The sequence below is a fragment of the Moschus berezovskii genome, chromosome 8 (assembly GCF_049115385.1).
Source record: "Moschus berezovskii isolate FMDL1 chromosome 8, NW_MosBer_1.0, whole genome shotgun sequence".
Classification (NCBI taxonomy): domain Eukaryota; kingdom Metazoa; phylum Chordata; class Mammalia; order Artiodactyla; family Moschidae; genus Moschus; species Moschus berezovskii.
In genome coordinates, this window is record NC_142467.1 from 61316581 (window position 1) to 61340802 (window position 24222).

The 24222-nt window shown below is 40.9% G+C and overlaps 1 protein-coding gene across 1 annotated transcript in view; it reads left to right on the forward strand.

Annotated features, from left to right (window-relative positions):
* The window catches only part of DNAJC18 (DnaJ heat shock protein family (Hsp40) member C18), a 29935-nt gene that overhangs the window by 348 nt on the left and 5365 nt on the right, over positions 1-24222 (forward strand). Inside the window, exons 2-7 of the mRNA XM_055430503.2 lie at positions 1406-1592; positions 11328-11473; positions 16076-16261; positions 17106-17215; positions 18216-18325; positions 21138-21310. Coding sequence (XP_055286478.1) covers positions 1406-1592; positions 11328-11473; positions 16076-16261; positions 17106-17215; positions 18216-18325; positions 21138-21310 — 912 coding nt within the window. The remainder of the gene's footprint in view (positions 1-1405; positions 1593-11327; positions 11474-16075; positions 16262-17105; positions 17216-18215; positions 18326-21137; positions 21311-24222) is intronic.

The window sequence follows — 24222 nt, forward strand, 5'->3', positions numbered from 1 at the left end:
GGTACCCACAGTCACCTGTGACGACTTGTTGCCTCCGGCCCCCAGCCCCGCCCAGGGCCTGCAGCTATCAGGCCCCGCCCGCGCCAGGGTGGGCGGAGTAACGCGGTCTCCCGCAGCTTGCTTACCGGGTCCTTATCCTCGCCTCCAAACTGGGCTGCCTGACCCTAGACCTGGGTTTCATCTTGTCCCTGCATCCAGCACTGGGACGGATAGGCCAGCCCATTCCATTCTACAGTCAGGCAAAGTGGACTGAACCAATATCTATGCTTCTGCATTATGGATTTGACAGACATGGTCCCCTGAGCCCACAGAACTCTTAGTCTACTGAGGGAGTTTGACAGGTAAACAGTCAGTTACAAAAGAAGGCCAAAATGTCCTGGGCTACACACCAAGGTCGTAGGTTTTGGGGGGCATACTGTTAAGGCACTCAGCACGACCTGGGTTTCAGAGGAGGCCTCATGAAGAAAGCATTACATATGATGACATGAAGGATGCGCTGGAGCTAGCCAGACCTACTTAGAGAAAAGTTTTGCAGGCAGAAGGAACAGCATGTGCTAAGGCCCAGAGAAAACAAGGCATTGCTGATCTGAAGGGGGACTGTTGTGGTAGAATGTAGAGTACAGAGGACCTTGTGGTTAGATTTGAAGCTAAAGAGACAGGCTGGGCCCATGCGAAGAGATCTGACATGGAGCAATAGGTAGTCACTAAGATGTTAAGCAGGAGAAAAGGGTTTTTTGTCTTACCCAGATCCTCTAAACAGGACATGAGCATTCTGCCTTCTTTGACTATATTGCTAGTCAATTAATTAATTAATTTGATTAATTAAATCCTCTCCCTTTAAACAGTAACCTCTTTGAGGTCAGGAGTAGGTCTTACTGATACATCTCCTTGATCTATTTAGCCAAATGTCTTGTACGTATTAGTTCTATAACCATTTAAACATTGAACTCATCTCTACTTTAAATCTTAGTGGTGGAAAACATTGCAACAAAAAATAATATGTTATGAACAATTCTCTTCTGACCATGAACCACAGAGAAATAGACTTCCCCAGTGCTGCCCTAAATCCAAGGTATTGGGCAGATCCCTCTGGAGTGTCTTTACTGGCCCTGAATCAAGATTATTTGCTGGCTCATGCCTATAGGGATGATGGACATTTTAATGCTTCATGTTTCTGACATTAAAAGTTTTTCATGATTGCTTCTGTGATTTCTGTATTGTTTTCTCAAGGATGATGTTTCTTCTGCTTTGTATGGATTTGGATCTGTAAAAGTCAGTATAACACCACTAACCTGGCCCTCAAATATTCACTGGCCTACAGGCAGCCTCCCAGATAGCTAAGGCCAGTAGTAAAGTTGATTTGCAGGTCAGAGTGAACCTTCATGGAGGTACTGTTGTTTTGCAGCTTACATTGATGCAGTCAGAAGAAACAAATACCCAGAAGACAGACCTCCTGAAAGTCATGACCCCTGTGGTTGCTGTAACTGCATGAAGGGACAGAAGGAAAAGAAGTCTGAGAATGAATGGAATCAGACCCGACAGGGTGAGGGGAACTCCACTTATACAGAGGAGCAACTGCTTGGAGTACAAAGGTGAGCCTGTGGTGGGATTAAATGAATGATTTTATGTAGAGTGCCTAGCACAGATGATCTGTTATATACATATTGACTGCTATTATTATCATTGAAGCACAATAACATCTTGGCCTCAGAGGCAAGGTTAGGTCGAAATGGAGTGTTAGGCTATAATCTGAAGTAACTGCCCTGCTTCACCTCTAAGAGAATCAGGGAAAACCAGGTTGACATAACAGACATCTGTACAACATCCTACTCAACAAAAGCAGAATGTACAATTTTCTCAAGTATACATGGAACATTATCCAGAGTAGACCATATGTTAGACTATAAAACAAGCCTTAATAAATTTAAAAGGATTAAAGTAAAACACTGTATGTTCTTTGAAATTGACAACAGAAGGAAATTTGGGTAAATCACAAATGTGTAAAAATTAAACAACATTTTCCTAAATAACAAATAGGTCACAGAAGAAGTCACAAGGAAAATTAGAAAATAGTTTGAGATGATTGAAAATGAAAACACAACACTCCAAAACATAGGATACAGCTAAAGCAATACTTAGAGGAAATTTATAGCTATAAATGTTTATTTTTCTAAAATCTCAAATCAATAACCTAGTCTAAAAAAAGAAGGACAAACTAAATTCAAACAGAAGGAAATAATATAGAGTGAAAATAAATGAAATAGAGGATAGCAAAACAATAGAGATCAACAAAGCCAAAAGTTGTTGGTTATCAACAAAACTGACAAACTTTTAGCTAGACTGACCAAGCCAAAAAAGGGAGAAGACTCAGATAACTAAAATCAGAAGTGAAATAGGGGATATCACTACCAATCTTACAAAAATAATGATTATGTAAGAGAATACTGTGAACAATTATAAGCCAACAAATCAGAGAACTTAAATGGATAAATTCAATTTCCCAGAAATAAAAGCCCAGGCACTGATGACTTAACTGGTGAATTCTACCAGATGTCTGAAGGAGAATTAACTAATCTTTCATTAACTATTATAGAAAATACCAAAGAAGGGAACACTTTTCAAGTCATTCTATGAGACCAGTATTACCCTATAACCAAAAACAGATGAAAGCATCACAAGGTGGGTACAGATTTCTGCAACATATAAATCATGTAAAAAGGATTATATATCTTGACCAAGTGAGATTTATCCTAGGAGTACAAGGTTGTTTAACACATGAAAATAAAATAATGTAATACACCATATTAATGGAATAAAAGACAAAAGTCATATCATTTCAATAGGTGTAGCAAAAGCATTTGACAAAATCCAACACTGTCATAACAATATTCAGTACACTAGGAATAGAAAGGAATTTCCTCAACCATATAAAGGTCATCTACAAAAAATCCACAGCTAACATCATACTAATGATGAATAATTTGATGCTCTCCAAGATCAGAAACAGGACAGGAACAAGACAAGTACACTCACTCTAGCTATTACTATTCAACATTGTGCTAGAGGTTCAAGCCAGGGCAATTAGGCAGGAAAAATAAGAAGCCAACCAGATTGGAAAAAAGAAATAAAACTGTATTCACATATGTTATGATCTAGTACAGAAAATTTTAAGGAATATGCACACACAAACTATTAGAACTAATAAATGACTTCAGCAAAGATCAATATACAAAAATCATTTTTCTTTTTTTCACTTAATAAACATATATTTATAGATATACAATTTCAGAATTCTAATCAAGAAATATAGCTTCTCAGGGGATCCGTTAGAATCTGTGTTCTTACTGCACATGGCTCAGCCCATCTAGGGACATCTGCTGAAACCAGAAGGTCGAGGTGATTGGGGCAGAGCACCGGGGTCAGCACAGGCAGGTTGCTCTCATCCGTATCCAATTCTGAGCATCTCTCTGGGCTAGGGTGGCCACTTCATCACAGGGCAGGACTTTATTTATAAAGCCATATTTGACATTTCTTAACCAAGCTTCCTTTCCCAGCAAGAATCCTATTTGTTGGAGAACTTTTAAAAGAGAGCCAAGAGAAGCTCTGGGAGGGTAGTGACCCCCTCCTGGCTGGCAGCTTGGGGTACTAAGGCTTCGGGGGATGGCTGGCTCAATGACACATCCACTGCCAGAGAAAAATTTGGGAAAAACAATAATTCCAAAAGGTTCAGTATAAACTGTAGAAATGAATAAAACTGCCCTCCCTTCCCCTGGCAGTAACTGCTATTTTGAGAAAAACCCTCATTTGAAAGTGATGATAAGAAACTCTTGTGGTTCATCCTTTGTCCAACATGCAAGAGAAGGCCAGGTGGCGTCACAACCATGGAGGGTGGAGACAGAGGTGCCCACAGTCATGGACCTTCTTTAGGAGCCAGCTGCTGCCCCAGCGTCCTGGGCACTACATGGTTGACTCTTCGAGGAAAAGCCTTCTGGAGTCTTTGGTGTATAACTTAGGAAAAGCCAGTAGCAACAATGGGTCTGTGCCCTGGGGCACCTATGAGGGAAAACTTGCATAGGGAAATCATTATTTTTCTATACGCTAGCAATGAACAATCTGAAAATGAAAACAGTTTCATTTATAACAGCATCAAAAAGAATAAAATGCTTAGGAATAAATTTAACAAATGTAAGATTGTACATTGAAAACTACAAACTTCATTAAAAGAAATTAAAGAAACTCTAAATAAATGGGAAGTTTGCCTGTGTTTCTGAATTGAAAGGCCTAATATTGGTTCAGTTTAGTCGCCCAGTCATGTTCAACTCTATGATCCCATGGATTGAAGCATGCCAGGCTTCCCTGTCCATCACCAGCTTCTGGAGCTTGCTCAAATTCATGTCCATCGAGTCAGTGATGCCATCCAACCATCTTATCCTCTGTCCTCCCCTTTTCTTCTTGCCTTTGTTTTTTCCCAGCATCAGGGTCTTCACATCAGGTGGCCAAAGTATTGGAGTTTCAGCTTCAGCATTAGTCCTTCCAGTGAATATTCAGGACTGATTTCCTTTGGGATTGACTGGTTTGATCTCCTTGCAATCCAAGGGACTCTTGAGAGTCTTCTCCAACACCGCAGTTCAAAAGCATCAGTTCTTTGGCGGTCAGCTTTCTTTATAGTCCAACTCTCACATCCATACATGACTTATGGAAAAAACATAGCTTTGACTATATGGACCTTTGTTGGTAAAGTGTCTCTGCTTTTTAATATGCTGTCTAGGTTGGTCATAGCTTTTCTTCCAAGGAGCAAGCGTCTTATAATTTTATGGCTACAGTCACCATCTGCAGTGATTTTGGAGCCCTAAAAGATAAATCTCTCTCTGTTTCCATTGTTTCCCCATCTATTTGCCATGAAGTGATTGGACTGGATGCCATGATTTTAGTTTTCTGAATGTTGAATTTTAAGCCAGTTTTTCACTCACCTCTTTCACTTTCGTCAAGAGGCTCTTTAGTTCTTCGTGTCATCTGCGTATCTGAGGTTATTGATATTTTTCCCAGCAATCTTAATATTGATAATATTCCTGAAATTGATCCACAGATTCAACACAATCCCTATTAAATTCCCAGTTATCTTTTTTTTCAGAAATTGACAATCTGATCCTGAAATTCATATGAAAATGCAAAGGACCTAGAGTAACCAAGAGTTAGTCACTCAGTCATGTCCAACTCTTTGTGACCCCCATGGACTGTAGCCCGCCAAGCTTCTCTGTCCATGGGATTATCCAGGCAAGAATACTGGAGTGGGTAGCCATTCCCTTCTCCAGGGTAGCTTCCCAACCCAGGGATTGAACCTGTGTCTCCTGCATTGCAAGCAGATTCTTTACCATCTGAGCCACCAGGGAAGCCAAAACAGTCTTGGGAAAAAAGTGCAAAGTTGGAAGACTCATACTTTCCAATTTCAAAACCTACTATGAAGATTCAGAATGAAGATAGTGTGCACTAGCATAAGATAGGCATTTAGATCAATGAAATAGAATTTACACTCCTGAGATAAACCCTTATATTTATGATTAATTGGTTTTTGACAAGAGTGCCAAGACAAATTAATGGGGGAAAGACTAGTCTTCTTGTTGGGACAACTGGATATCCACATGCAAAAAATGAACTTGGACTCCTTCCTCACACAAAATATAAAAAAATTAATTCTAAGACCTAAGACCTAAATATAAGAGCTAAAACTATAAAACTCTTAGAATAAAGCATAAATGTAAAGCTTTGTGACATTGGATTAGGGAGTGATTTTGTGTTGACAACCAAAGTACAAGTTATAAAAGAAAATATAGGCAAATTGGACTTCATCAAAATTAAAAATTTTGTACTTCAAAAGATACCACCAAGAAGGTGAAAAATCAACCCACAAAACAGGAGAAAATATTTTAAAGTTATATATCTGACAAGGGAGAGATGGAAGGAGAGAGGGAGGGGAGTATTTGCCATGGAATCAGAAATTGGAAACTAGGGTGAGGAATCCATAGGATCCCCACAAGCAGCTATTGGGGAAGGACCGCGACTGACATTCAAGACCATGCATTAATAGTCCCGACTGTGTTGCTGCTGCTGCTGCTAAGTCACTTCAGTCGTGTCCAACTCTGTGTGATCCCATAGACGGAAGCCCACCAGGCTCCCCTTTCCCTGGGATTCTCCAGGCAAGAACACTGGAGTGGGTTGCCATTTCCTTCTCCGACTGTGTTACTAACTTATTATTAACTCGTCAGCAACACTCTGAGCCTCTGCCTGCTCAACTGAGTTGTGTGATAGATAGAAAAAACTGGAGGTATTTTAAATGCCCATCAGTAGGGAATGTACATGCATGCATGCTCAGTCACTCAGTTGTTTCTGACTCTTTGCAACCCTGTAGATTGTTGCCCACCAGGCTCCTCAGTCCGTGGGATTTTTCCAGGCAAGAACACTGGCGTAGGGTGCCATTTCCTCCTCAAGGGGATCTTCCTGACCCAGGGATCAAACCCAAGTCTCCTGCATTGACAGGTGGATTCTTTATCACTGAACCACCTGGGAAGCCCATGCATCCATAACAGTGCAAGAATATGCACCTTTAGAAGAATGTGGTAGATTTTTTTAAAAGTATAGTTGATTTACAGTGTTGTGTTAGTTTCTAGTGTGCAGCAAAGTACTGTGTTAAGTAAAACTATATATATATGTTCTTTTTCAGATTCTTTTCTATTATAGATTATTATGGGATATTGAGTACAGTTACTTGTGCTATATATATATATAGTACAGCCTTATTAATTATTTTATATAAAGTAGTATGTATCGTTAATCCCCAAGTCCTAATCTGTCCCCCTCCTTCCCACTCCCCCACCCCTGCTTTCTCGTCAGTTCAGTTCAGTTCAGTTGCTCAGTCATGTCTGACTCTTTGTGACCTCATGGACTGCAGCACACCAGGCCTCCCTGTCCATCACCAACTCCCGGAGTTTACCCAAACTCGTGTCCATTGAGTTGGTGATGCCATCCAACCATCTCATCCTCTGTCATCCCTTTCTTCTCCTGCCTTCAGTCTTTCCCAGCATCAGGATCTTTTCCAGTGAGTCAGTTCTTCACATCAGGTGGCCAAAGTATTGGAGTTTCAGCTTCAATATCAGTCTTTCCAATGAACACTCAGGACTGATTTCCTTTAGGATGGACTGGTTGGATCTCCTTGCTGTCCAAGAGACTCTCAAAAGTCTCTTCCAACACCACAGTTCAAAAGCATCAATTCTTCAGCACTCAGCTTTCTTTAGAGTCCAACTCTCACATCCATACATGACTACTGGAAAAACCATAGCCTTGACTAGATGAACCTTGATGATACTGTGAAAGTGTTGCACTCAATATGCCAGCAAATTTGGAAAACTCAGCAGTGGCCACAGGACTGGAAAAGGTCAGTTTTCATTCCAATCCCAAGAAAGGCAATGCCAGAGAGTGCTCAGACTACCACACAATTGCACTTATCTCACCCGCTAGTAAAGTCATGCTCAAAATTCTCCAAGCCAGGCTTCAACAATACATGAACCATGAACTTCCAGATATTCAAGCTGGTTTCAGATAAGGCAGAGGAACCAGAGATCAAATTGCCAACATCCCCTGGATCATCGAAAAAGCAAGAGAGTTCCAGAAGAACATCTACTTCTGCTTTATTGACTATGCCAAAGCCTTTGACTGTGTGGATCGTAACAAACCGTGTGGAAAATTCTTCAAGAGATGGGAATACCAGACCATCTGACTTGCCTGTTGAGAAATCTGTATGCAGGTCAGGAAGCAACAGTTAGAACTGGACATGGAACAACAGACTGGTTCCAAATAGGAAAAGGAGTATGTCAAAGCTGTATATTGTCACCCTGCTTATTTCACTTATATGCAAAGTACATCATGAGAAACACTGGGCTGGAAGAAGCACAAGCTGGAATCAAGATTGCCGGGAGAAATATCAATAACCTCAGATATGCAGATGACACCACCCTTATGGCAGAAAATGAAGAAGAACTAAAGAGCCTCTTGATGAAAGTGAAAGAGGAGACTGAAAAAGTTGGCTTAAAGCTCAACATTCAGAAAACTAAGATCATGGCATCTGGTCCCATCATTTCATGGGAAATAGATAGGGAAACAGTGAAAACAGTGGTAGACTTTCTTTTTGGGGGCTCCAAAATCACCGCAGATGGTGATTGCAGCCATGAAATTAAAAGATGCTTACTCCTTGGAAGGAAAGTTATGGCCAACTTAGACAGCTTTCCCCTCTGGTAACCATAAATTTGTTTTCTGTGTCAGTTAGTCTGTATCTGTTTTGTAAAATCAGCTCATTTGTATGATCTTTTTATAGTCCACATACAAGTGATACCATATGATACTTGTCTTTGTCTGACTTACCTCACCTAGTATCATAATCTCTAGATCCATCCTTGTTGCTACAAATGGCGTTTCATTCTTTTTATGGCTGAGTAATATTCCACTATATATATACACCACATCTTTTCTATCCATTCATCTGGCTATTGTAAAGAGTGCTACTGTGAACACTGGAATGCATGTATCTTTTCAAATTAGAGTTTTCATCTTTTCCAGATGTATGTCCAGGATCATATGTTCTATTTTTAGTTTTTTTAAGGAACCACCATACTATTCTCCATAATGGCTGCACCAATTTATATTCCTCCCAAGAATGTAGGAGGGTTTCCTTTTTTCTACACCCACTCAAGCATTTGTATTTTGTAGACTTTTTGATGATCGCCATTCTGACCAATGTGAGGTGATAGATACCACATTGTAGTTTTGATTCGCATTTCTCTAGTAATTAGCAATGTTGAGATATTTTTGTGTGCCTGTTGGCCATTTGTAGAATGTGGTAGATTTTTAACAGTAGCCAATATTTACATCATGTCAGATGCTATCAAGAATTTTAATGAACACTTAATTTAATTAAAACAGTTCTGTGAAATATGGGTATAATTATTAGCCCATTTCAAAAGATAATACAATTCACAGAGTTAAGTCCACAGCAAAGTCAGATGCCAACCAAGGCATTGTGACTCCAGAATTCATGTTGTAGTCCATCCATTCTCAAAGGTGTGGTTTGGGAATCCCAAGACCACTTTGGAAAGGGGTCTTCAAGTTTTAAACTATCTTTGTGAACTTCCCTAGTGGTCCAGTGGTTAAGATTCTTTGCTTCCACTGCAGGGGGTGCAGGTTTGACCACTGATCAGGAAAGTTCCATATGCCACTTGGTGCAGCCCCCCCCAAAAAACACACAATATCTTCATAATAATACAAACACATATTTGCCTTTTTCACTTGAGAGACTATATAACATCCTATTATATCTTTTTATAAGAGTATAAAAGACTTTTTATATCAAAAAGTTCAGAACTGCTCTGGTGGTGTAAACTATTATCCCTGTACTTCTCATCTCTGTAAGTTACTGGTCAATCCCCAAGATAAATTGTTGTTTAAAAAAAGGATGTAGAAGGGTGATTATAATATGCTTACATTTAGGTGATTATAATATGCTTACATTTAGGCTTACTAAGAAAAAAAAGGAAAAAAGTAAGAAAAAAATGGGGCCATTTCTATACATGTGCTGTCTCGGTACATGGGAACCAGAGAAAACTTTTTTTGGGCTGTGCTATGCGTCTTGTAGGATCTCAGTTCCCTGGCCAGGGATTGAACCTGGGTTACGGCAGTGAAAGCTCAGAATCCTAACTACTAGGCCACCAAGGAAATCCCCACGGAAAACTTCTAACTGTGGTTATTCTTAGCATAGGAGATTGGGGGGACAGAGAATGGGGAAGCAGGAAGTTGTTTCACTGTATATAGTTTAGTATTTTGGATATTTTTCTTCTACCATCAGTTCAGTTCAGTTGCTCAGTCATGTCCAACTCTTTGAAAACCCATGGACTGCAGCATGCCAGGCTTCCCTGATCATCACCAACTCCCAGAGCTTGCTCAAACTCATGTCCATCGAGTCGGTGATGCCATCCAACCATCTCATCCTGTCTTCCCCTTCTCCTTCTGCCTTCAATCTTTCCCAGCATCTGAGTCTTTTCCAGTGAATCTGTTCTTCACATCAGGTGGCCAAATTATTGGAGTTTCAGCTTCAGCATCAGTCCTTCCAATGAATATTCAGGACTGATTTCCTTTAGGATTGACTGGTTTGATTTCTTTGCAGTCCAAGGGACTCTCAAGAGTCTTCTCCAACACCACAGTTCAAAAACATCAATTCTTCAGCACTCAGCTTTCTTTATAGTCCAACTCTCACATCCATATATGACTCCTCAAAAACCCGTAGCTTTGACTAGACAGACCTTTGTTGGCAAAGTAATGTCTCTGCCTTTTTTTTTAATTTATTTTTTTATTGAAGGACAATTGTTTTACAGAATTTTGTTGTTTCTGCTTTTTAATAGCTGTCTAGGTTGGTCATAGCTTTTCTTCCAAGGAGCAAACATCTTTTAATTTCATGGCTGCAATCACCATCTGCAGTGAATTTGGAGCCCAAAAAATAAAGTCTCTGTTTCCATTGGTTCCCCATCTATTTGCCATGAAGTGGTGGGACCAGATCCCATGATCTTAGTTTTCTGAATGTTGAGTTTTAAGCCAACTTTTTCGCTCTCCTCTTTCACTTTCATCAATAGGCTCTTTAGTTCTTCGCTTTCTGCCATAAGGGTTATTGATATTTCTCAGGGCAAGCTTGATTCCAGCTTGTGCTTCATCCAGCCTGGCATTTTGCATGATACACTCTGCATATAAGTTAAATAAACAGGGTGACAATATACAACCTTGACGTATTCCTTTCCCAATTTGGAACCAGTCTGTTGTTCCATGTCCAGTTCTAACTGTTGCTTCTTGACTTGCATACAGATTTCTCAGGAGGTAGGTAAGGTGCCTTTATAACTTTTTTAAAAAAAAGTTTAAAAAGATAGCCATAAAAAAAGGTACATTAAAAAAAATGGTTAGGGTATTTCTTCTGCCTTTGCTGTCCTGTGGTTCAACCTTGAGGACCTTAGATTGGGCCTTAATATAAGGATTAGTATACTTGTTCTACCCACTTACAAGGATATAGAATGAATAAAATATTAGATGTAAAAATACTTTGAAAGGAATTAAGCTGTCACTGGGAGGAGGACATTGTTAGTGAATTGAATGATTCATTAATGTGTTCACCAGTTTTCTTTCTTTCTGCTTTGGGGCTCCCAGATTGGAAAGAGGATTGATTTACTATTTTGCAGTTAATTGTACAAAAGGGACCTTTGTAGACATACCAAAAAAATGTTTCTGATTTGTGTTTTTAGGATCAAGAAATGCAGAAATTACTATGAAATTCTGGGAGTTTCACGAGATGCTAGTGATGAAGAGCTTAAGAAAGCTTACCGAAAACTTGCCTTGAAATTTCATCCTGACAAGAACTGTGCTCCTGGAGCAACAGATGCTTTCAAAGGTCTGATCCTAAACTAATGCTTAATTATGCCTTCCTTGTGATGTCTGGTCACAACAAATTGTTTCTAGCCTCCCTTGTAATTGTTTTCTAAGGCTACAAGCAGGGTCTTGTTTTTTCCTGCCACACCTCTTAGATAGTGATTATTAGCATAGATCTCTCCCTAATTTCTTACCTTAATTTCTTTTGGAAAAAAAACAAAAACCAGTTTCTCTGTAATACCTTACAGAACCTTTTATTCTTTGATTCGGCAAATATTTATTGAAGATCTATGTGCCAGGTGCCAGGGTAAGTAAAAGTGATATATGACTCCCCTTGTGGAACTTAAAGGTTGGTAACCACTTGCAGGTAGGGCCTAGACAGCATTTCAAAACTTCTTTGACCATGAAACTGTTTGTTCATGAAACTTACATTATAAACATGTAGTTAGTATAAAAAGGCTTTATAAGACTTTGTAAAGAGCAAAAACATAGTTATAGATCAAAGCTTTTTCCATTGATTTCTGTGATACTTTCAGAAACTTATTCTCAAAAAAATATTTTGGATCCAATACATAAATAAAAATTTTACTTAAGAACTTCATGCTGAGGAATGTCATTGATTCAAGAAAGGATTATCAGTGGATGCTAAAACCATTGGGTAATAGGTTGTTGTTGAATAGAATATTCACATAATGTCAAAGTATCACCCCACAGAATACTTACTGATTTTGTTGTTATTTAGTTGCTAAATCATGCCCAACTCTTTTGCAAACCCCGTGGACTGTAGCCCATCAGGCTCCTCTGTCTGTGGGATTTCCCAGGCAAGAATACTGGAGTGGGTTGCCATTTCCTTCTCCAAGGGATCTTCCCAACCCAGGGATCAAACCCCAGTCTGCTACATTGGCAGGTAGATTCTTTACCACTGAGCCACTTGGGAAGCCCAGATTGCACAGGGAAAATTTTCTAAGTAAGGGAGCTAGCTAGCTGATATTACTTTTTAAGCAAGTGATATAATTTATCATCCCCATTACTAGAACAATTTAACATTACATGTTGTAATACTATGTGGTATTCTTGCCAGAATGTTTGACCTGAATCTAATAAAGAGGAAATAATCAAAATATGCAACATTCTACAAAGAACACTGAACTACTCTTCAAAAAATTCAATAAAATAAAAGCAAAAAAGGTGGGGACACTGTTCCAGATGAAAAGAAACTAAAGAGATGTGAAACCAAAGGCAGTACATTAACCCTGAATGGATTTACTGGGTGATAATCAAGCAGGTTTTAGAAAAGGCAGAGGAACCAGAGATCAAATTGCCAACATCCTCTGGGTCACGGAGAAAGCAAGAGAGTTCCAGAAAAACATCTATTTCTGCTTCATTGACTATGCCAAAGCCTTTGACTGTGTGGATCACAATAAACTGTGGAAAATTCTGAAAGGGATGGGAATACCAGACCACCTGACCTGCCTCTTGAGAAACCTGTATGCAGGTCAGGAAGCAAGAGTTAGAACTGGACATGGAACAACAGACTGGTTCCAAATAGGAAAAGGAGTACATCAAGGTTGTATATTGTCACCCTGCTTGTATAACTTCTATGCAGAGTACATCATGAGGAACGCTGGGCTGGAAGAAGCACAAGCTGGAATCAAGATTTCTGGGAGAAATATCAATAACCTCAGATATGCAGATGACACCACCCTTGTGGCAGAAAGTGAAGAGGAACTAAGAAGCCTCTTGATGAAAGTGAAAGAGGAGAGTGAAAAGGTTGGCTTGAAGCTCAACATTCAGAAGACAAAGATCATGGCATCTGGTCCCATCACTTCATGGGAAATAGATGGGGAAACAGTGGAAGCAGTGTCAGACTTTATTTTGGGGGGTTCCAAAATCACTGCAGATGCTGATTGCAGCCATGAAATTAAAAGACGCTTACTCCTTGGAAGGAAAGTTACAACCAACCTAGATAGCATATTAAAAAGCAGAGACATTACTTTGCCAACAAAGGTCCGTCTAGTCAAGGCTATGGTTTTTCCAGTGGTCATGTATGGATGTGAGTTGGACTGTGAAGAAAGCTGATCGCTGAAGAATCAATGCTTTTGAACTGTGGTGTTGGAGAAGACTCTTGAGAGTCCCTTGGACTGCAAGGAGATCCAACCAGTCCATTCTAAAGGAGATCGATCCTGGATGTTCATTGGAAGGACTGATGCTAAAGCTGAAACTCCAATACTTTGGCCACCTCATGTGACGAGTTGACTCACTGGAAAAGACTCTGATGCTGGGAAGGATTGTGGGCAGGAGGAGAAGGGGACAGTAGAGAATGAGATGGCTGGATGGCATCACCAACTCTGTGGACATGAGTTTGAGTGAACTCCGGGAGTTAGTGATGGACAGGGAGGCCTGGCGTGCTGTGATTCATGGGGTCGCAAAGAGTCGGACACGACTGAGCGACTGAACTGAACTGAATGAATTGGTGTTAATTTTCTTAACTGTGATATGATATTTTGATCATATAGGAGAGTATCTTTCTTCTTCAGAGATGTATGCTGAAATATTTAGGAGTGAAGTGTCATAATATCTTTGGCCTACTTCCAAGTGATTCAGCAAGAAAAAATGAATACATATTATATATATGCATGTATGTATAGAGCATTGAAAAAAGCAAAGTGGTAAAATGCTGCTGCTGCTGCTACTGCTGCTGGTAAGTCACTTCAGTTGTGTCTGACTCTGTGTGACCCCATAGACAGAACCCCACCAGGCTCCCCTGTCCCTGGGATTCTCCAGGCAAGAACACTGGAGTGGGTTGCCATTTCCTTCTCCAATGTGTGAAAGTGAAAAGTGAAAGTGAAGTCGCTCTGTCGTGTCCGACCCTTAGTGACCCCACAGACTGCAGCCTACCAGGCTCTTCCATCCATGGGATTTTCTAGGCAAGAGTACTGGAGTGGCTTGCCATTGCCTTCTCCGGGTAAAATGCGAACATTGATGAATAAGGGTAAAGGTGTTTATTGTACTATTTTTTTCAACTTTTCTGGAGATTTGAATTTTTCAAAAGGAGAAGTAGGGACTTCTCTGGTGGTCCAGTGGCTAAGACTCAGTGCTTGCAATGCAGGGGACCCAGGTTCGATCCCTGGTCAGGGAACTGGATCCCACGTGCTGCAACTAAAAGATTAAAGATCCCTAATGCAATGGCAAGCCACTCCAGTACTATTGCCTAGAAAATCCCATGGATGGAGGAGCCTGGTAGGCTGCAGTCCGTGGGGTCACTAAGGGTCAGACACGACTGAGCGACTTCACTTTCACTTTTCACTTTCACACATTGGAGAAGGAAATGGCAACCCACTCCAGTGTTCTTGCCTGGAGAATCCCAGGGACGGGGGAGCCTGATGGGCTTCCGTCTATGGGGTCGCATAGAGTTGGACACGACTGAAGTGACTTAGCAGTAGCAGCAGCAATGCCCCAACTAAGACGCAGCACAGCCAAATAAATAAATGTTCATAAAAAAGAAAAAGTAAAAAAACTGATAGATCTGAGACATTTTTTTAAAGTCAGCATTTACCTTAGAAGACAAACTACCTTTGTTGATGTGCCTTTGTGAATCTCATTCTCCCCACAGTTTCTATAAGGAAACAGATAAACCACATTCTCATCATACCTTCTTGTAGGGTACATCACAGACTAATGCCACTTCTCTAAGAAATCTGCCAGATTTCAAGGGATGTGAATATTTAAACAACTCTGTTTAGGTTTTTCTGTTTGTTTTTTTCTGCTTAACTGTTTTATTGCTATAAATACTTAAGACAGTTCCCTGACTGGAAGAATCACAAGGAAATGCTCTTTCTGACTATGTTTCTGATAGTGTTGACTGAATTAAAGGTAGGCAGGTGGGAATGACTTAAAAGATTTTTTTTTTAAGATTTCTTTGATTGGTGGTACTGACTGTATGTTTAAATTAAATTGGACAAAGTTTGCACATTTGTGCACAGGGAGGAGAAGTGATGGTATGCTTATGTAGTCTCTTCGAACTTTGATCCCTCACTGAGGCACTGGACATATTTTTTTTTGTTTTTTTAAGCCATGATGATTGGCTTGTGGGATCTTAGTTCCCCAACCAGGGAATGAACCTGGACCCTTGGTAGTGGAAGCACAGGTTCTAACCACTGGATGACCAGGGAATTCCCTGGAGATACATTTCCTAATTTCTAAAGACAGTGTTTAAAAGTAAGCTGAAATAAGACTGATGACTGAGGCATTGCTTTTAACTAAGTAGGAGGATTTTCATTTATTATTTTATTCAGGAGACTGTATGGGACTTCATGTTAGAATACCATTGCTTATGCATAAACTGTTTCTGACCATAAACTATTGCTCTCAAATGAAATAAAACGTTTTTGATGAGGGAGAACAGTACTTCTAAGTTTATCTTGACTCCAGTGTTGTTTCAGGCTTATCAAACTAGATCTTGGGAAGATTTCAAGGGCAAGCACATCGGTGAACTTTCAGGCCCAAACACCTCTCCTTGGGTCACTGTGAAGTTGTCCAGCACCAACTCTTCACTGCTACTACTGTTATTACCCTTAGCTGCAACAAAGACTATGTACTCTGGTGCTTTTTGTTTTTGTTGCAGCAATAGGAAATGCTTTTGCAGTCCTGAGCAATCCTGACAAGAGACTCCGCTATGATGAATATGGAGATGAACAGGTGACTTTCACTGCCCCTCGAGCCAGACCTTATAATTATTACAGGGACTTTGAAACCGACATCACTCCAGAAGAGCTATTCAATGTCTTTTTTGGAGGACATTTTCCTACAGGTTAGTATCCCAGATTTTTTCATTTAAAAAGTCTTAGGAACTTCCCTGGTGGTCCAGTGGTTAAGACCCTGCACTTCTACTGCAGGGGGCTCAGGTTTTATCCCTAGTTGGAGAGCTAAGATCCCATATACCATGTGGCGTGGCCAAAAACAGTCATATATATTTTCAGGATCTGAATAGAGGGGCCATGGTATGGTGGAAACAAGACTTTGGAATCAGATAAGCTGAGGTTGAAGTCATCTCCAGCCTCCAACTATGCTTGATTTTTACTTAGTCTGTCTGATCTTGTTTCCTTACCAAAAAATGGGGCTGATAATAGCAACCTCACAGGGCTGCTGTAAGGATTGGATATTTTTTTTAAGTATTGTATAAATTAGAAACAAAATTCCTATATTATAATTATTGTAAACTAGCACTTATATAAAGGTAAAGATTAGAAAAATACCCCCAGAGAATTGGCAGTTGGGTTAATTAAATGCCTTGGAAGTAAATTGAATTTTGTGGAGTTGCTATTAAAGATACTGGTGACATAATCTGATATTGGGCAAGAAGGCAGATAAGAGCATGTCAGACAGGATTCATGGCCCAAGTGCTCTTTCTTTCTCTGCCTCTCAGGTTTCTCTCACTCACTAGTTACAAAGGACTGTTTAAATAAGGGTTAGAGAGCTAAGCATGTCCCATTTTCAGCCGGTTCACTTGATATATCTACTGTCTTATTTTTCTATTGGGTAAAATGGGACAATACCCTACCCTCAAAGAGCCTAGTTGGAAGCACCGACCTTGGAAAAGGCAAGGAAGAGGTGTGTGCCATATTGTGTGCTAAGTATTTTTCTTTCTTTTCCAGGAAATATTCATATGTTTTCAAATGTGACAGATGACACCCACTATTACCGCCGGCGGCACCGACATGAGAGAATGCAGACACGGAAGGAAGAGGAAGAAGATAAGCCTCAGGTACCTGGGGAGGACAGGACAATAGCTGCCCATAAACGCTCATACTGAAACTGACCTTTATGGAGTAAGATCAGGTTTTTGAAGTTCAGCTTGAGATATGTGCTAAATGCTTTAGGAAAGCCGAAGCATGGTAAGAAGAGCTGGATAACTGGCCCAAATAGGCCAGAATGGTACCCCTCCCCCACCCATTCTTTGGTGACTATCCTGGGAAATCTGTTCCCCTTTGGGGCTGTCTTGAAAAAGATTTTCTTGACTGCAGAGAATAGGGACCCTCTTTATAATATTCAGTACTAAAGAGGGGTTAAATTAAGGGATCAAGGGAATCTCATGAAGCTCAAGGGCAGGAAGCATGCTGGGCCTTGTGACAGATGGGAACCAGGAACTGGGGTGCTGTCAGGCATCACGCAGCTGTGCTCTCCGTGACTCTTGGGGCCAGACTGTCTCCAGTTTTCCTGACTCTCTGCGTCTGCTTTGTTCTCTCTAAGCAGCCTGGCTTTTCTACTTCCCCTTGCAAGTGTCCAGTCTACAGTGCCTCTGTGTGTCCTTTCAAGTGACTGCCTAGCAGTGAATGGTGATGAATCTCAATCCCAGATTCTTAGGAGGGAGAAAGTGATCATCCCTGCTATGGTTAGATGTCTGCTAGATGTACCCCAGTCTGCTCAGCTGAGGCCAGGGCAACAGAACTGCATGATAACGTGACCTTGTGAGGGTCACAGGCTGGGCAGACTATCGCACAGAAGTCTGCTTCATTGGTCTTGGAAAAGGAGGCTGCAGGATTACTGAGTGTCAGTCCAGGTTGTGAGTGGGTCCCCTTCAGCCTTTTCAGCAGACAGAATGGAGCTGTTTGGTACTTCTCAGCAGAAAATACAACCTTCTCAGAAAAACTTTGAGCAATGTGCAATGTATTAGTAATGCATATTTTCTTTGGGAAAACTATCCTATTTTCAGTAAGCTTTATATTGATGAAGAGCACTTACACCAAATATATTTTCTTTTTCAGACTACATATTCTGCATTTATTCAGTTACTTCCAGTTCTGGTGATTGTGATCGTATCTGTGATTACTCAGCTGCTAGCTGCTAATCCCCCATATAGTCTATTCTATAAATCGTAAGTCAAATACTTACAAATCTTTCTTAACAAACTGGTACATTACTAACATTTCATGTCACCTTTTGTTGTGGAAAACACTGGTTTTGTGTTTAAAGGAACAGCTGGATAGTAATAATGCAGAGACTCAAAATTACTTCAGGCAGTTTCCCATGCACTCAGGACCTGCATTGTTTTGTTCTACAGCGACATCATCTGGTCAACTGCGGAACAGCAACAGCTGGTTTCTGAGGGATTAACAGACTAACTCCAGGTTCAGATTAAATCTTTAACATTCTATGTTAGAGTTAGAAAGGACCTTAATGAGTTTATGAAAGTATCACTGCCCCCCTGTGAATCTGAGAACATAGTAACTAAGATCTAGTGATTATGTCCGATTTAAGAAACTGCCAGAATAGAACTTTTATTCATAAGGCTGTACAGTCAAAAACCATAGTATCTCATTTCTTTGCTTTTGCTAAAAATATAGAAATCATTATAAAGTTTGTATTGCATGAAAAATATGAGCTCTGATAGGAATTTTTAAATTTCTTCAATTAAGTATTTCTGTTAAATCAGTTGTCAAAGTGTGATCCCTAGACCAAGCATTAAATGGCAACATGTTAGAAGTGCAAACTCTTAGGCCTTACTCTGTGTCTGTTGAATCAGAAACTCTACAGGTGAGAACCAGCAATATGAGTTTTAACAAGCCTTCCAGATAATTCTGGTCCATACTAAATTTGAGAATCACTGGTTTATTTTTTTTAATTAATAATGGGAAATGAGCCATTATTTACAGTTAGAGTTTAGCAGACAAAAACCTTTCAAATGTGGACTCTGTCGTGGAATAATACCTAAGAGGAAGAGCTCTTGTTGGTGATCACTATAGCCTTAAGGCTATCATTCTAGATCAATATCTTCATTTTACAGAGAGGAAAGCTGAGACTCGGAGAGAGGTTATTGTTATCAGGTCACACTGGCCTGAGTCCCTCTAATTTCCTGACTTCCCATCTTTCTCCATATGCTACTGCTACCTCCTTTCTCATCAGGCCAGTGAGGTAGGCAGAAACCTGCCCTCAGCTTTCCAGAAAGAGGCGAGAGCAATCATGGCCTGAACTCTTAGACATCCAGCAAGATCCATGAGTTAAGAGATCAAAGGAAAAGCTAGGAAAAGGTCAAATATAACTCCTTTAAGATAGACTTTGTTCAGTCTGAACAAAGTCAGCTTGGATTTGCACATTACCATCACATTGTTTTAACTGCAATTTGAGCTCCCTTCTATACTTTCTTATGGTTAGACTTTAGTTAACCCACAACCTGTTAAAGTTTCTGAACATCAGAGACTTTTGGATATCACTAAGAGTTAGCCTGGAGGTATAATTGAAATCTTTTGTATCAGTTTTTTGCAGTTCTCATCTAACAGCTACGCGTGAAGTACTTTTTATCATGTCCTAAAAATTGGAACTAAGTTGGTATAAGCTGTCTAGCTATTTGTGAGTAGTTTACAGTAGCAATTGTTTCATTCAACCAACATTTACCAGTAGCCACTCTGTGCCAGCTGCCATGCCAGGTCCTGCAGAATATATAAATTGCTTTTTAAACATTCAGCATTCTACTTTTAACAGAGAAAACAGTCTAAGAGAGGTGAATCCAGGTAGCTGCACCTTCATGTTCATAGCAACAATGTTTACAGTAGCCATAACATGGAAAAAGCCTACACACAAACACACACATATATACACAGAGAGGAATATTATTCAGCCCTAAAAAATGAAAATTCTAGCATTTCTGACCACACTGAGGGACTCTGAAGGCATTATGCTAAACGAAGTAAGTCAGAGAAAGACAAATACTGTATAATCTCACTTATATGTGGAATCTAAAAAAAAAACTCAGAAAAGGAGATAAAATTTCTGGTTACCAAAGGTGGAAGAGAGAGGGAGGTGGAATTGAAGGAAGATGGTCAAAGTTACAAACTAATAGTTGTAAGATAAATATTAGTAAATACGATGTATGTCACATACAATACAGTGTTGTAGTAGTTAACACTGCTGTATGATAGGAAATGATAGAAAAGTTAAAGAGACTAAGTAGTAAGAGTTCTCATCACAAGAAAAAAATTTTTCCTTTATTCTTGTCTTTTTTTTTTTGGTCTTCTTTATTTTCTTTTTATTGTATCTATATGAGAAGACATGGAGAAGGCAATGGCAAGCCACTCCAGTACTATTGCCTAGAAAATCCCATGGATGGAGGAGCCTGGTAGGCTGCAGTCCGTGGGGTCGCTAAGGGTCGGACGTGACTGAGCGACTTCACTTTCACTTTTCATTTTCACACATTGGAGAAGGAAATGGCAACCCACTCCAGTGTTCTTGCCTGGAGAATCCCAGGGACGGGGGAGCCTGGTGGGCTTCCGTCTATGGGGTCACACAGAGTCGGACACGACTGAAGTGACTTAGCAGCAGCAGCAGCAACATGAGAAGACAGATGTTAGCAGATTACCTATTAGACATGTTAGACATTGTGGTAATCATTTCACAATATATGTAAACCCATCATGATGTATGTCTTAAAGAGAGAAAAAGGGAGAAAGAAGAGAGGGAGATGACTCATTTAAGAGAATAAATATGCTGAGACTGAATCCACTTGAACATGCTCATAGAGTAGTGACACTGACAATATTGCACTTACTGCTTGGGAAATAATAAATGTTGATGTGTTAGAAATGGTATCTGCATCTATGAAGAGGTGAATGTGATGATGATGTCAGCGAGGACAGTGCTAAGAGTGATATTTCCAAATATAACAAGCACACCTGAGCCTCTTCTTGTTTTAGGACCTTGGGCCACACCATTTCTAGAGAAACCCAGAACCTACAGGTGCCTTACTTCGTGGATAAAAACTTTGACAAGGCCTACAGAGGTGCATCTCTGCGTGACCTGGAGAAGACGATAGAGAAGGATTACATTGATTATATCCAGACCAGTTGTTGGAAGGAGAAACAACAAAGTAAGATGCTCTAAAAGGGGCATTAGCTGGTGCCACCTTGAGGTATCCCCAGCGTACTGATCTCTCCTCTCTTTCTGAGCTACTCATGTTTATGTGAACAAGGACAGGACAGGGGCCCATTCAGGATATTAGAAATATTATAATAAAAAGGGAAGTTTATGGACAGGATACATGTGGCCAGGGCTTTAGGGACTTAAGCAGTACTACCTGCCTGTCTGTCTGTCTCTGAGTTGCTACACCTGTCTGCCTATCTGCCTTCTGTCCTTTCTTTGCCAACTGCTTTCCAACGTTTTTTCAAGCTCTCCTTCACAACCTTGATTTGCCCTAGTTTATTTTGGTTGCCACCCTCCAATTTGTTCTCCCAGCTTCCCCAACCCCACCAGTCATCGGCCCCTTTCTGCGTCACAAGCTTCCTTCTTAAGTAGCTCACTGCTTTGGTCCATGGTTTCCTAATTCCACATTTCCCAGAGAGAAATCTGATCCAGCCTAACCCAAGTTTGATAAGTTGTTGTTATTGAGTCTGGTGCCCCTTCTCTTCCCCTCTAATCAGCTGTGGCCACACAGAACAAAAGTGACTTTCTCACTGGAACAAGCCTTCCACACTGTTTCCCTGTCTGGAGACAGCGAGGGTGACAGTGTTGGCTTACGATTTGGCTGAAGACTCCAGTGAGCGTTCATAGGGAGTGCTGTAACAAGGCAGCCCTGCCTCAGCCAACAGGCTCCCTTTCCTCCCACTTGAGTTCCCTCCGCCCACACACACACACACAGAGGCATTAGTAATAGTATCTTATAAAACTTGGCCTTGGTTAATGTTTAAAAAGCAAACTAACTCATTTTAAAAAACTTATCACCAGGTATTATTAAACATCTAACAGTGTCTGATAAATTTAGATCCTCAGTCACAGTGCATCCCAACCCCACCCCCAGTTAATCTCTCCCTCCTCTGTGTGTTTAAAGCTCTTCACTCATCCTGCTGAGACAGTACCACCCTTACAGTGTTAGTGTTCTCTCGGTACATGACAGTCTCCCTGCTGGACTCTGGGCTCCTGAGGTCAAGAACCATGTCTTACTAACTTTGTGTCCCAAGTCCTTGGCACAATCTTTACTTCAGAACAGATGCTCAGCAAATGTCTTTTGAAGAGAGGATTCTCAGGACTGGAAAAAGTGAACCCGCTGAGGACTAGGGATCACTGAGCAGGGCTAGTGTCCTAACCCTGGCCCTGAGGGACCTTGTATCCACTGTCTACTCCTGTAGGGTGGAGCCCACCTGACCTCTCAGTGCCTTAGGAGCATGGTGGGCATTGACTTGGATGTAAGGGGGAATTCAGCAGGAGGAGGCGATTGCTTTTTTTATTGAAGAAACAAAAAACAAGGGGTCTGGAAGTAGCCGTACCCCACTGTTAAACTAGGTTTTTCTAGTTTCAAAAACCAGGAAATAATTTTAGAACAAGATAGAGGCCTTAGACTTAAAGGCATTATAATTGATCACTTGATCCAAATCAGGTGCGGGGTCAGTGTATGTCCTAAGAGTCTCCATTGTTTTAGGCCCTGAGAGGGTTTTGAATTTGTTGCTTTAAGCAAGAAATTGATGAAAATATATATTTCTTAAACCCTCCTCCCCCCCACACACACACACACCAGCTACAACTATACAAAGAGCTCATGGTTAGGATTTCCTGGTGGCTTAGACAGTAAAGACTGTGCCTGAAATTCAGGAAACCCAGTTTCGATCCCTGGGTCAGGAAGAATCCCCTGGAGAAGAAAATGGCAACTTGTATTCTCCTGGTATTCTTGCCAGAAGAATCCCATGGACAGAGGAGCCTGGCAGGCTACATTCCATGGGGTCACAAAGAATCAGACACAACTCAGCGACTAACACTTTCACTTTCATGGAAAGGATTACACCTAAGGCGGCTTCTAGCCTTGTGTCCCCATCCTCATGAGGCCTGCTTCCAGGGCTTTGGCACCCTCCAGATATAATCAAGTGGGTGAGCATGACACGTGTACCCACAAGTTCCAAACCTGGGGTTATCAGCACACACCCCTTAAAAATCTATTTCTGGCATTTAAGGATGGTGGCTGTCCGGAGCCTCCACACAACCCAAGTGCCATTTGAGAACAGGCAGCATCTGCCCTCCAGATCCAGCAGCAAGTGCAGCCAACATGGTTAAATTTAGCACATGGATGGAGGTTGTAAAAATAAACCTGCTTGAGAACAAAGTTCAGTCCTGGCAAAATACCGAATGGAAACTGCTTTTAGCAAAGGTTAGCCATTGTCTTTTAAAATCTTTTGTTGATTTCTTTGCTCTGTTCTTCCTTACATCAGAGTGAATTTCTATGAGTACTCCTTTACTGTAAGCACTGATCACCCTGTCTGCTCCTTCACAGCTGCATCTAGATAATAAAGCCAATGCTAGGGGAGGTAGCCATGGCCCTAGGCTGGGACAGACCGAAATAAAAGGCTGGACTGCCTCCTGACCTGGCTCAGCGGGACTGAGACCCCAGCCCTGCCTGGCAGAGGAGAACCTTCCATGCTCTGGAGCTGGATAGCAGAGAGGGCAGAAGCTTAGGCTTTGAAATGGGGATAAAATGAACTTCCTCCCAAAGAGGTTGCCTGGATTATAGAGGATGACATGAGTATAACACTTAGCATAGTGTCTAGCATATAGTAAGTGCCCAGATCCTAACAGAATCCAGACCTTGCTTGGCCTTGCTCAACTCAATGTAGCTTTGTCTCACAGGGCTGGATCATGAGGGTGGTTGGGATCTGTCAGGACTCCCATCTGGGCTTTTGGGCAGAGTATTTTGGGAGAGGAGGCTCTGGGTCTTGCTTCTCTTGGCAATTTGCCCAAGTCAGTTTACTCTGAAGGCTCAATGCTCTGTTCCTCTATTACACTGACATTCAGGACAGG